Here is a 12612-nt window from a genome sequence, read left to right as displayed (position 1 = left end):
GTGCAGTCAGCCACAGGACAGCTGCATCCAGAGTCATTAAGCCGTTCTGGATCTCCGCTTCTTTGCAGCAGTGCTCTGGCAGGCAAACAGGGACAGGATTTCTGCAGCAGAAATGGTATTCCAGAAGATAAAAGCTCCATCCATGCTATTGTTTGTCCACAGGACCAACAGTGAAGTGCAAGGGGAGTTCTCTAGTGCAGTTGAGTATCTGACACCACCAGAGGAAAAGGGAAGGAAAGCAGCACATTCCTAGGACAAACATTCTCAAAATCGGAATCAAGCCATCAGCTAGGAACGTCATATTCTCCGTATTACAGTAGAAGCAGACAATCACCGCATTCACAGCTGAATAGGTTTTCAGTGGGCAGATCATTTGATCGTGCAGAAAACACCCCCAAAAGCGCCACAGCCAAATTTGTCTGCATCAGAGTCTGGGCACGCCAGACTAGCTAGAGGTTGGGGGAGACAGGGCAAGGCAACTCGCCATATTGCTTTCCAATCCAATCTGAATTTTGAGCAAGCGTTCTGGGGACTGAACTCGATAGCCTCCCAGTCTCTGAAAAGGGAGGAGAGTTTACAGCCTTACAATTTTCCAGCTCAGAACAAACCTGAACTCATCCTTAGCCATTTTTTTCCTGTTTCCTTTTAAAGGTTGTTTTTCTACTGCCATCTGCAGTGCTCTAGTTCTGCTGCAGTCACATCCTATGTGCCTTTCTCTGAAAGTCACTGAAGCAAGTTGCATGTCAATCCATGTCCCACTGAATTATTACACAGAAGCCCACTGATCTTTCCCCTGCAAGGAAGGGACCCTGCCTACTCTCCTGCCTTTATGTGATGAAAGAATGCCACGGCTTCTTTCCTTTGACACACTAAGCAGAAGTCTCACTATTCAACATGGACTTGAAGTCTGCAAGTTTCAGTCTTCAGTTTGGCCATAATTACGTAGTGCTTGACACTGATTTGCAACCATGAGTCAGAGTGTGCACATAGCATCTAAAAATATTCCATTAAAACATCTGCACACATATGCGGGCACATGTGCTTGCAGCAGATCAAACAGCAGCGGCACAAACTTGTGCAGGGGATTTGTGCCTCAGCACGTGTGCTGGAACAAGCACTTTGGTGTGGGGCAAATTATGCCACTTGGCCACATCCAAATGAGTGCAGACATTTGGTTCCCTAGGGACAAGTAGCAGTGGCACACCTTGCACTGCTGCTTGTCCCCAGGGAAAGCCTGTGCCACGTGCGCTTTGGCGCATGGCAAGTTACCCTGGGGATGGTAGGGCAGCCTGGGGTCAGCACTGTGCTGGCCCCAGGAGCCTTACCTGGGGTTCTGGGGGCCTCCCGGGGGCGCAGATGCGATGGTACTGCTGGGTGGAGCCTGGCTGACAGCTGCAGCATGGTTGCGCACGGCCCAGCTCCACTTTTCATCAGTGTTCACTGCCTGTGCTTGTGCTGCTCCATTTTCCCACCCCCCATGGGTTTTTTTGACCACTGGGTATCCAGGGGTCAAAAAAAAAAGTGAAAAAAAACCAAAACAGAGCAGCGCACACATAGGCAGCACACCCTTGCACCACAGAGAACACTTGCCTGACTGTGACCTGCTGCCACCTGTGACACCATCTGCCCCTTTGGACCTGTGGCCCCATGACTGCATCCCTGCTAGACCCAGACGAGGACCACACGGCCACCTGGGCTGTGATATGAGCACTGCAGCAGAGCTCCCTGCATCTCTAGGCCAGCTACCAGTGGGCTGTGGCTGCATAGTAGGCAGCGCTGTGGTCATGTCTTCTGGTGCCCCCGCTCTGCCATCTGGGCAGCCGTCACCCAGAAGATGTGCTCTTTGCAGTGGCCAACTTTGAACTGCCGAAGTGTGTCCTCCTGGCCCCAAATGGCCGGATCAGCCACCTAGTCCATCTTCCAGCTGGGGACCTGGTGCTGGCCCTGGGCAGGCTCCTCTGCCCAGGTCCCAGCACTTGCCTCACCAGCAGATTCTGGTGCTCCCTGTTTAAAAATGGCAAATACGTGGGAGAGGTGGGCTATTTGCCCAGTCCCCCACATGGTGCACAGCCCCCCTCACAACAGTGGCTGTTGGGGCACTAACGGCCAGCTCCTGGCAGAGATGCCCAGCAACTGCACATAGCACAGGGCACTGCCCGGCTGGCAAGCACCCTTAGGCAAGACCAGGCCAGCTCTTGCCATCACCTGGGCTCCCGGCACTGCAAGCAAGAGCCACTTACCTTAGAAGCTAGTAGGCAGAAAGGGATTGGGGCTTGTTCTTGTTCCTAAATTCAGTGGTAAAAACACACAAACTGTTAAGTGAAACATTTTACTGTGTAAGGCAGGAAGAATGCCATTAGGAAAAGATAGCATTGTTTAAAGAGGTAAATTGGGGAAGTCTCTACGGCATTAGAAGAGAAGCTAGAGCTTTTTGAGAGTCAACAGTTATAGCTCTAAAATAAATGCTTCCAAATGCATTTTTGGAAAATAAGTACACCTAGGAAAAGAAAAAAAAGCTTTCACTTATTCATACTGTTTGCTTTACATTGCAACAGTTTGGAGACTATGTAACTGCCATATTATTTCCTGTAGTTTTTCATTTCCCCCCCATTTGTTTGCGTCTTTTCTACTGCAACCAGGGAGAGAAAACATTCTTTTCAAAGTAAAATTGATTTTACTTGAATTCTTTTTAAAAGTGGAATTAAGAGTGTGATCATAAATACTGAACTACAAAACCTGGCAGGAGCTCAGGGTGGATACTATAACTGAAGTTACATTTTAATCACTTTGAGATGGAAAAGGTCAATGATGAGATAGAGAAAAGGTGTCAGAAGCAGGCAAGATAAAAGAGGTACTCAGCTTGTCAGTGCAGGCTGAATTGAGTTTCTATGTGCAACTTGCTAAAGGATCTGCTTGTCGCGCATCAGACTCGGTTTACTCATGAAGCTGTGGTGGCACCCGATAACCCAAAAGTGCAACCTCCATGGTCTTGAGACTGATGGCTGCCAATGATGAATGTCTCCATTTAAAACAAAATTTTAAACTGAATAAGGTTACACTTCTAGTTATCCCAAAATATATATTTTTTAAAAAACCCTCTGACAATTATAGCATAACATATTAACGGAAAGTGATATTATATGGTCCAGTCCCATATCAATTAAAGAACAAAATGTGTTGCCATCCAACATGTCATTCATTGGGCTTGTAGGAACAATGTAAAACAAAACCAGAACTCAAAACACTTCATAAAAGAACATTTTCTCACTCACCAACAATCACTGGCTTACTAATAAACATCAATACTTCTTAAAAACCAAATTCACATTTTAATTTTAGATTGAAATAAGCTGTACAAAAATTGTTTCCTTTCGCCAAAAATAACAGCAATATTTTCCATAACACTTCTTGACAAACAATGAACTCTTATTTGTAATCTCTCCAGGGTAGGTTTACAAGTAGAATGGAGGCAAGAGATACACTATATTGTGTACAAGTCAGGACAAAACAGATTTAGATGCTTACGGAATAAACTTTACAAGTCAGTATTTCTGAGGATTTTAATTCATTGAAATATTAATTCAGACTTGTTAAACGCCTTAAAACAATTACTGTGCATTCTCACAGAAAGGAATGTAAAATGACAACCAGGCAATTCAGAGGCTGGATCTTTCACCGTACCTTAAAAAAAAAAAAAATGTACCTCTATATTCACTAATATTCACTTTATGTAGCGAAAACAATCAGCAGTGACAGTTGTGCGACTGCTGATGCACTCTGCAGTAATATATACCATTTTAAAACTGTTTTCAAACAAACAAATCTCTAGTAATGGATTTGTTCTATTTAATTTTTTGTTGTTTTTGTTTTCTAACATTTGGGCATGAATAGGAAACAGACCATGGGATCTGCCACAATCACATTATTTCTCCAAAACCAATGCGACAAAATAAGTGAGCATCTAGTCACGTCATTCAGATGGAGAGTTTGAGAACTGCCTTTGTGAAGCCTAGTAGCTTGTTTTCATGTGTGTTCATTTTTCCCCCCCCCCACATAATATTTTAACTCGGTTTAACAAAACTTAACTTGGATTGCGGGCCAACACTTGTGTTACTGCTTTAAGCCTCAGACTGGTCAACTGCAATGATTAAGGTAGATTACATACATGTTACAGCTTCTGCTCTGTGTGTTAAATCCTGAATACAAAAAAGAGTTTTTAAAACAAACTGGCTACAGACTTTTGTAGTTAAGCATTTTCTGTTACTTCTGAATTGTTGGAGGGAATAAAATCCTCCTGAAATTCTACTTTATCTGGATACAGTTTAATGTAAGTGTCCACCATCAAATCCAAGTCATGCTTGATATCAAAGTTTATGTTAAGCAAAGCAAGGTTGCTTGACCTGTGCTCCGTCAAGGTGTTTTTCAGGTACGCTTTCAAACGCTTCCGTCCAACTTCATATTTTTCTTTCTCCACTTTCATCACTGGAAGGATGCATAGGACTTTGAGCAACGCATACACGTTAGGGAAAAACTTTATGTCTGGCAAATGAAGTGCTTCGTAAATGGTAGCAGGAAGCTCGATATCTTTTCCTCTGTGTTTCCATTTGATTCTCCAACAATGAAGTTCTGCAGAAAGGGTATCTGGATTAGGCAGATCATTTTTGTACATATCAGCATGATGTTCCTCAGAGGTATTGAATTTTAGCTGTCCCATGACTGAGGGTACCAGAGATAAACATTTAAGAGCTTTTAAATGCTGTTCTGAAAATATATCTTTTAGCTCCTGAATTATGTGCTCCACAGTTGGAACACTAAGAGTTTCTTTGTAATAGTTTTCTGATGTTATTTCAGAGTCTAAATTACCTTGCTGTGCCCTGCGAAATTTCCCAGGGAGTTTAATTGGTATGTCCAGCTTTGTGGCCAAATTCGTTGCTTCCTCAAACCAAAATTCATGATAAACTTCAATATTTTCCATCACTTCATTTAGAGAATGCAACACTGCTGTTAAGCTACTAGCAGCAAAGAACACATCTGACGTTTGCCCTTGGAGATTTTTCCCAAAGGCTCTCGTAAAAGACAGAATGTTTTTCAACACTACAACTGTGACTACAAAATCAAAGTCTGTTAATGCACTTGAAAGTACAAATGCTCGACCAACAATACAGTTGCTCCACCTGACCAACGTATCACTGCTGATCCCATCCAAGCATAATACCAGGGCTTGCATTAAGTCCACCAAAACCTCAAAAGTATCATGTCTGCCTGTCCACTGAGAACGACTGATCTCCTTCAGCTCCTTACCTTTTTCCTCATTGTTCTGAAAAAGAACAGCAATTACATTGTCCAATTCTGCTAGTAACTGTGGCGACTGATTAAAAAAACAGCAAACTTCTTCTATTGTTCCAAGCGCTATAGAAACACCAACAACAGGGACAGATTTTGCCAACCAGACATTTAAGGCACAAGATGAACACAGCGTATACACAGCTTGTGGGTACTTTTCTAAGAGTCTTGTAGCTACAACTTTCATTTTGGAAGCAAATCCACTGGCAACAATATAGGCTTGACCTCGGCAGTACTCCATGTTCAGACCCCATTTTTCAGTAACAGTCGTATGAAACTTTACAGCTAAAACTTCAGGATCGGCCTCATAAGGCAAAAACCCCACAAATTCTTCTCTCAGATTATGAGACTCATCAACAAACCTCACTAAAACTGGTAAATGTTCCTCTCCTTGTATATTAACCACCTCATCAGTAACGATGGAAAAAAAGTGGGAGTCCCGTACTTCCCTTAGCGTCTCTTCTCTCACACAGCTCTCGCAGATCTCAAGCATCTGCTTCTGTTGCGCTTTAGAACAATATTCAAGATTGACCGCAGTCATCTCAAACCGTTTCCTCAGGATTTCATCTCCAGCGTTTATTCTGCATTCCAAGAGAGCCTGAAAATTTTCTGGTGCGAAGATGCCTTCTGGGAGTTCATCAGCGTTATGGCCATCCAAAGGAATATTCTGTTTGCCCATGAGGATCAAAATTTCAAATAAAGATTTAAGGTAATCTTTGTTTTCCTTTTCTTCCAGAGTTAAAGGAGCAGCTTCCTCTTCTTGTTCTTCTCCTCCTTCCTCGGAAACAGCATTCTGAGTGTTGCTCTCATTCAGTTCTTGAGTTGCCTGCTCTCGTTCCAAAGCTTCATCAACTACAAAAAAACCGAAAAAACCCACAAGTGTTAGATTTCACACAGAAAAAGGGGATGGATATCTACCTCTCCTTACTCAAAGCATCATGGATGTATTGCAGTTTGAGAGCACAAAAGCTTTTTCTAATCTAATTGTCAGTGTAAATGGGGAGCACTATTTGGAGAGTTTGGATATGTGGAACTTCATGCCCAATAGTGGTTTAGGTACCCTTACTTTATACAATTTTAGTTATGTTTTTCATACTCAATTATTTGTCTTAAGTACTGATGTACCAAAGCGCTGAACACCTCTAAGAACTCAAATATACTGATCACTTACTCTTTTGCTGCTTCAGAGTCCTTATTTCATCTTCACTCTTAAGGGAAAAAAAAATTAATGATAACGTATGGTATGTAGTAATACACTGTTAGAGTAATAAGAAACAGCCGTGTTTAGGATCTGAGTGGCTGCCTCAAAAAGAGTTCTATAGTTATAACAACAGGTATACTTATTAGACAAGTGTTAAATATTGAGAAGGAAAATTGTCAAACATGACCCTGAAAATTTGGGGGTTGGATTCGATGATCTTGTAAGTTCCCTTCCAGCCCCTAACATTATTAAAAAACCCTGTGAGGAAACAGCAACCCCCATCTGAAGGCCTGTTACTCTACTTTATGGTGGAATAGATTCTCTTAACAACAAAGCTTTCCCTACTTGTTAGGAACTTCATCCAAATCTTTGCTTAAAAAAAGCACTAGAAAACACACTCGATACAAAAAAATATATATATTCTGATAGGGAGATGCACCAAGTAATGCAACAGAAATCTTTTACCTCAAGTTTTCTAGATTTTGATCATTGGTAAGTAACTATATGAAATCTGTAAAGCAGTGTTTGTATACAAAAAAACATTATAACTGGCTTCTAAACAAAAAAACAAAATGAAGATGCTGAATTCTTCTTTATTTCCAGCATAAACAGAGCAACACAGAACCTGCAGTCAGATTCTCTGCGAAACATACAGTGGAGCCATTAGCAAGCCATTAATTTGGGAGAAGCTGCTTTCTTTTGGGGGACCACATCCTTAAAACCAACACCCACTACAAAAAATCCTTAACCCCACCCAAAAGAAACAGCTCTGGATTTCTCCTAAGTTCAGAACTTGAGACTCCACAGGAAGTTATGTTATCCACATACAGAAAGAATATACATACAACTGAAGATCTATAAAAGTAGTAAGAGGTATCAAATCATTCTTCTAGCTGTCACTGCAATAATACTGAGCTCTTAAGTAACACCCCTCTGCCCTGTAAATGTCATTCTTTGCCCTCGTATACAATAGGATATATTAGCGTAGCATTTGACGTTTAAAATCACTTTGATGCCATCTACTCTGATATTTTCTTGATGATGTTCAGAAACAGACAAATGCAAGATACAACTCTTATTTAGGCCTTTCTACATAAATTTACCTTTGCTCCTTCAGCGTGCAGAATTTTTTTAAATAAAAAAACCAACAACTTACCAGCTCTTTTATTCTCTTTCGGTGTCTGCTGTGTGGATTGTTCAAGTGGCTGGTGAGGTCAAATATGGTTGGCACAGCATTATCTCGTAAAACTGTTCTGTAAGGACTCTACATGGAGAGAAAGATTTAGATCAGACATTTATTTGAAAGGTTCTTTCTGCCCAAGTGCAACAAATGAAAAACCATAAGTTTCAGAGTTTGGGCTTTTTTTTTTTCCTTACCATATGCACACTTTGTACTCAACTTGGACAGAGCTCAGGATAGTTAGTTTCCAGGTATTTTCATTTTGATTTTTATAAATAAGTAAAATGCTATAGTTTGCATTTCAGGCATAACCAGGAAAAATTTAAACAAGAGACCAATCACTGTCATATAAAGCACTGAACTGTATTTTTTGTTTAGATTACATCAACTCCCTCCCCATTACAGTGTAGCGTTTAGCTTAATATTATGTATTTAAAATGTTTTATTTATGTTACATTAGGGTTTACTTATGCAGAAACATTCTGCCACTAACATGCTTCTTTCCTCATTTTTGTTGGGGGTGAATAAAAATTTCCTCCATGAAAAAAAATTCAACTCCTTGATCCAAAAAAGTGATATTCTCTGTTACTGACTGCTGTGAAAAAGATCATACCAAAAAGAACATTATTTTCATTTCCAAACAAAAAGCAAGCAAAGATATTCCTTCTACACAAACAGCTCTACAAATTGACAGAGTGTTTCTACATGGAATATTTTTCCAGCCCTACTTCTCTACAATTTTCCGAGTTTTGCAGGAGCTATTTCAATATTAAGTAGAGTATTATATAGGGGAAACAGTGAAAATGGAAGTCAATTAAGCTGGTTATGTTCTGTTAGTAACTAGATACAGCTGATCATTTGTCAATGTGCCATAATTAAAAACCACTTCAGTCCATCTGGATTTCATGGAAAGCCATTCTGAATTTAGTCAGCCCCTAGGAGCACGCTCTCTTATATACTGGCTGTTCTAAATCCCATGTCGTAAATTCTGCACTATATGGGTGAAGGGCTAGTGATGTACATCCATTAGACAGCAGATTTTTCCCACTAATTATAGTCTGTGTAAAACCAAGATTCTCCTTTTTCATTGTGTTGGGTGGGATCAGTCAAAATATCACCAGCTTGCTTCAGATGCTAAAACATGTTACTTGTTTCAGGCCTGCTCTCTCCAGTGCAGAATACAATTTTAGTAAAAGTAAAAAATGGAATCTGGGTACAAGACTGAACTTTCAGCAGGAAATAAATTTAGTTATGTTTATAAAATGGACAATTATTTCCTTTTACTTACACTTCTACATATCATAGACGTCTCAAAGTGTTTAGCACATAGCCTGTAGTGCTTGTTCAACTGATCTGGTGTTTTATCTTCTAAATCTGCTCTTCGACAGTTCTCCACCCACCTCTGACATCTGTGTACAAAAACAAAAAATTAGCTCATCAAATATTTTAAAACAAACTAAAATAATCTATTATTTCTGACTTGGTTGCCACAAAGAGCTTTTTTTCATTAGTGTCTGCATTCAACTTTTAATCACTTTCAGGGTGCTGGGTGGGATATTCGTCATCTTCCAATGAATAGGGAAAAAGAATTAGGCAAAAATAGGATCCCAATGAAGGTATTTTAAACTCTTTTTAAGAGCTACTCTTCTAGTCTTATTCTGAGTACCAGCACCTCATAAGCTCACTACTGCACCTTTTCTTCCTTATCAGTACTGCTCCATCTGAATGACATAAGCATAATAATCTTTTGGGCAGTTCCTCACAAGTGCCAACTTGCTGGCATTTTATTCTTGAAAGAAGGTTGGTTTGATAAACTAGTTAACTCTCTTGGAAAACCTGACAAGTAGATTTTTAAAAGCACAAATCACGACTTTCAATAATTTTTATTTATTATTGCCAGCCCTGATCCTGAGGTCAATCTTCAAACAATAAAATACAATATTTCAACAGTGGGTCTATACAAATGGATCAGGAGCCCAAAGTACTATATAGGTCTGAAATAAGTCTTCAATAAGCACATGCTATGTACATTTTACAACATTTGTTTTTGTTTCATCTCCAAAACCCCCAAAAAGCTACTCACTTGATTTCTGTACTCACATCACAGGGCCTGGGAAAAGTCTCGTTATTAATGAGACCTCTATTACATCTGCAAGGCAATGCTTCTTCTTGTGGCTATGGCACGATTAACTGGCTTTCCATTTCTCTCAATGGATCCATTTAATCAAGTCTTTGCCAAGGAATTTGAAACTGGCACACACATAAGACTGACTTTGCAAGAATTACTATAACAAAGGTCATCTGCTATTTAAAAGTGTGCATATCCATCAAAAAGAGATAAAAATCAACACTTTTTGGCATCATTAATATCTATTTTTAAAAGACTTCTTTACCTGCAAACCCAGCCTCAACTGGATAGACGGTGTCCTCACCCCAGTCTTAAAGCCATAAGGTTCAGGCATTCATGGACAATGGGAACTGCTGGCCTGAACTCACTATTCCTAGCAAAGCCTTGGTCCAAGTTTTGAGTCCTGGCTAGTGTCCTGGACCCTGCTCTCAGCCTTGTCCTCAGCTCCTGCTCTATTACTTTTACCTCTGTTCCAATTCATGCCTTGAACTCTGGCCACAGCCTTGTCTTCAGGCTAATTCTCTGTCCTGCTATTTCTTTGAACCTCCTGGATCCTGACTTCTAGCATAGCGTTGACTAAAGTGTCTATTGCTGGCGGTCAGCTCGATTCCTGACACCGTCTCTTGGCCCAGCTCGGCAGGCTCATGAGCTGGCCCTAAACACAGGGCAGACCACTAACAATCTGGTTTATAGCACTTAAGTGTAGGAAACCCCAGACTGTGGATCCCAATTGGGCTCAGGGTACAGTCAAACTATTTATCAATAGGAAAAAGTGGGCAAGGCTTTACTGTGTCAGCTGCTCTGGTTGTCAGTGTGTCTGCATATTCTTACCCTAGCGTAAGTGGATGCTAAACATGAGGAACATGCATATCTTTGATAGGGGCTAAATTACCATGGTTTAGCCTTCACTTAACAAGCAGTTACTGCAGAACAAAAGCCCCTTTCAATCTGCAGCAAACTGTTTGCATCTCTGTATATGTAGGCTGCACTGCTTAGCTCTGCCAAATAGCAGAAGCTTTGGGCACAGAGAATCAGCACCCCTGGCACCTAGGGAACTTGACTGGTGAAAACTCAGGCAGGAACAGGGGCTGGGCACACTATCATTCCACCAAACCTCCTGGACTTGACATCTATCCCTTTTTGTGGATCTAGGCCTTGCCACCTCCATCAGTCCACATAAGCAGTGCGAGGCAGTCCGTTGTATGTGCAGTCAAAAGAACTGGATGAGACCCATACAATAACTTCTGGATCACATCCAAGAGGATTTAAAGTGTTATTTCTTGGGTTCAAACCTTGTGGATAATAGAAAGGCTTAGACAGATTGTTCTTATCTGTGAGCAAGCCACGCTAACAAGTTTACTGTTAAAATGGATTTTTATAAATCAAGACTGCCAGTAAGTACCTAATCAATGAATACGGAGGCTTCAGAAAGTACAAGACTGTCTTTCAAGTTCAGCCAGACGTAACCATTAACTTAGTAGAAAAAGATGCCAACACATGTGGTTCAATAGCATTTATAAGAAAAATAATTGTGTCCACTGGACGTCTATGGTCAGGTAGAACTGTTTCCCAAGTTCTTTACCAACAAAATATTTGGCACAGACAAGACCTGCTTGGGTTTTCTTTGCTCCCTAGTTTGACATTCTTATGGTCTGAAGAGCTTTTCTTCAGTCACAAACATTTACAAGTCAGTAGTTCTTCAGAAATAACACATCTCATGGAAGTGTAAAGGACCATTTTGTTTAAGGGGAAAAACAATCTACTGACTGCATGTGAAAATCATTTGTCTTCTTTTACTATTAGAGAACTTCATTAGAGTAAGACCTTTTTTTGTTTGGGAATACTCCAGGCGGAGAAAAACACGTATAACATTTTTAACTACAAGAAATCCTGTAATTCAAAGAGAAATTAATTCAAGAAAGTCCTACAACTTGTGTTATGCAAGACAACAGAATAAACAATGCAGTCATTTCTGGTTTTGTAACCTATGACTATGCTATCAACAATTTGTGACAGCAGTCATGAAGGTATACTACTTGTATCCTACAACACCAACTTCCCACCTTTTTGGGTGAGTAGCAGTGGCATTTATGTGGTAGGACGTTGCTATTAATAAAATATGGAATAGAATATAAAAGTAACAAAATTTGAAGTATTAAATGAAAACAGTTTCTTCGCAAAGGCGTTTTTACGAAAACCAAATGTAAAATGGCAAGATACCTTACATTTTAATAAATGACACCAAAAAGCTTTTCTAGCCTCTTCCTATTAATCTTTTTCAGTTGGAACCCAAGCCTCAGCTAAAGGCATCATAAACCTGATGCTGCAAAAATCAATGTGCTTGACTTCATGCAACGAGAAGCTCACCAATTTTGTTGCAATTATGTACACTGTGGACACGTCCAGATAAGTGCGCATGTGCCTCTTGCCCCGTCTCAAACTCCTTTGAGATGGGGCAAGAGGCATGTACGGGAATGAAAAAATGTTCCCCGCGTTGCAAACTTGCAGTGTGGGGAAAAACTTAGACCCCCTGGATATCCAGGGATCTAAAAAAAAAAAAAAATGAAGTTAAAAAAAAAGTGGGGCAACTAGAGGCTGGGTCCTCCACGGAGACGCTCTGGCTGTCAGAGTGTCTTTATGGTTAGCCCCTCTGGTGCCATAAGTAAGAGGTCAGGGGGGCTGAAGGGGGTGGGGGGAAGGGACTATGGGGTGGACCCCTGCAGGCCCTACCCACTCCCCCAGCACCCCCAACTCCTGCTG

The 12612-nt window shown here is 40.7% G+C and overlaps 1 protein-coding gene across 1 annotated transcript in view; it reads right to left on the bottom strand.

Moving 5' to 3' along the window:
* Window positions 1-3267: 3267 nt before the first annotated feature.
* Window positions 3268-12612, bottom strand: part of THAP12 (THAP domain containing 12) — a 14502-nt gene continuing 5157 nt past the window's right edge. The window contains exons 2-5 of the mRNA XM_019530468.1: window positions 9013-9133; window positions 7701-7808; window positions 6515-6551; window positions 3268-6195 (exon numbers count right to left, since the gene is read on the bottom strand). Of these exons, the coding sequence (XP_019386013.1) occupies window positions 4247-6195; window positions 6515-6551; window positions 7701-7808; window positions 9013-9133 (2215 nt within the window). The 3' untranslated portion in view covers window positions 3268-4246. The remainder of the gene's footprint in view (window positions 6196-6514; window positions 6552-7700; window positions 7809-9012; window positions 9134-12612) is intronic.

Source organism: Crocodylus porosus, unplaced genomic scaffold, assembly GCF_001723895.1.
Source record: "Crocodylus porosus isolate Cpor-Errol unplaced genomic scaffold, CroPor_comp1, whole genome shotgun sequence".
NCBI classification, from domain to species: Eukaryota; Metazoa; Chordata; order Crocodylia; family Crocodylidae; genus Crocodylus; species Crocodylus porosus.
This window is presented reverse-complemented; position numbering and strand designations above follow the sequence as displayed.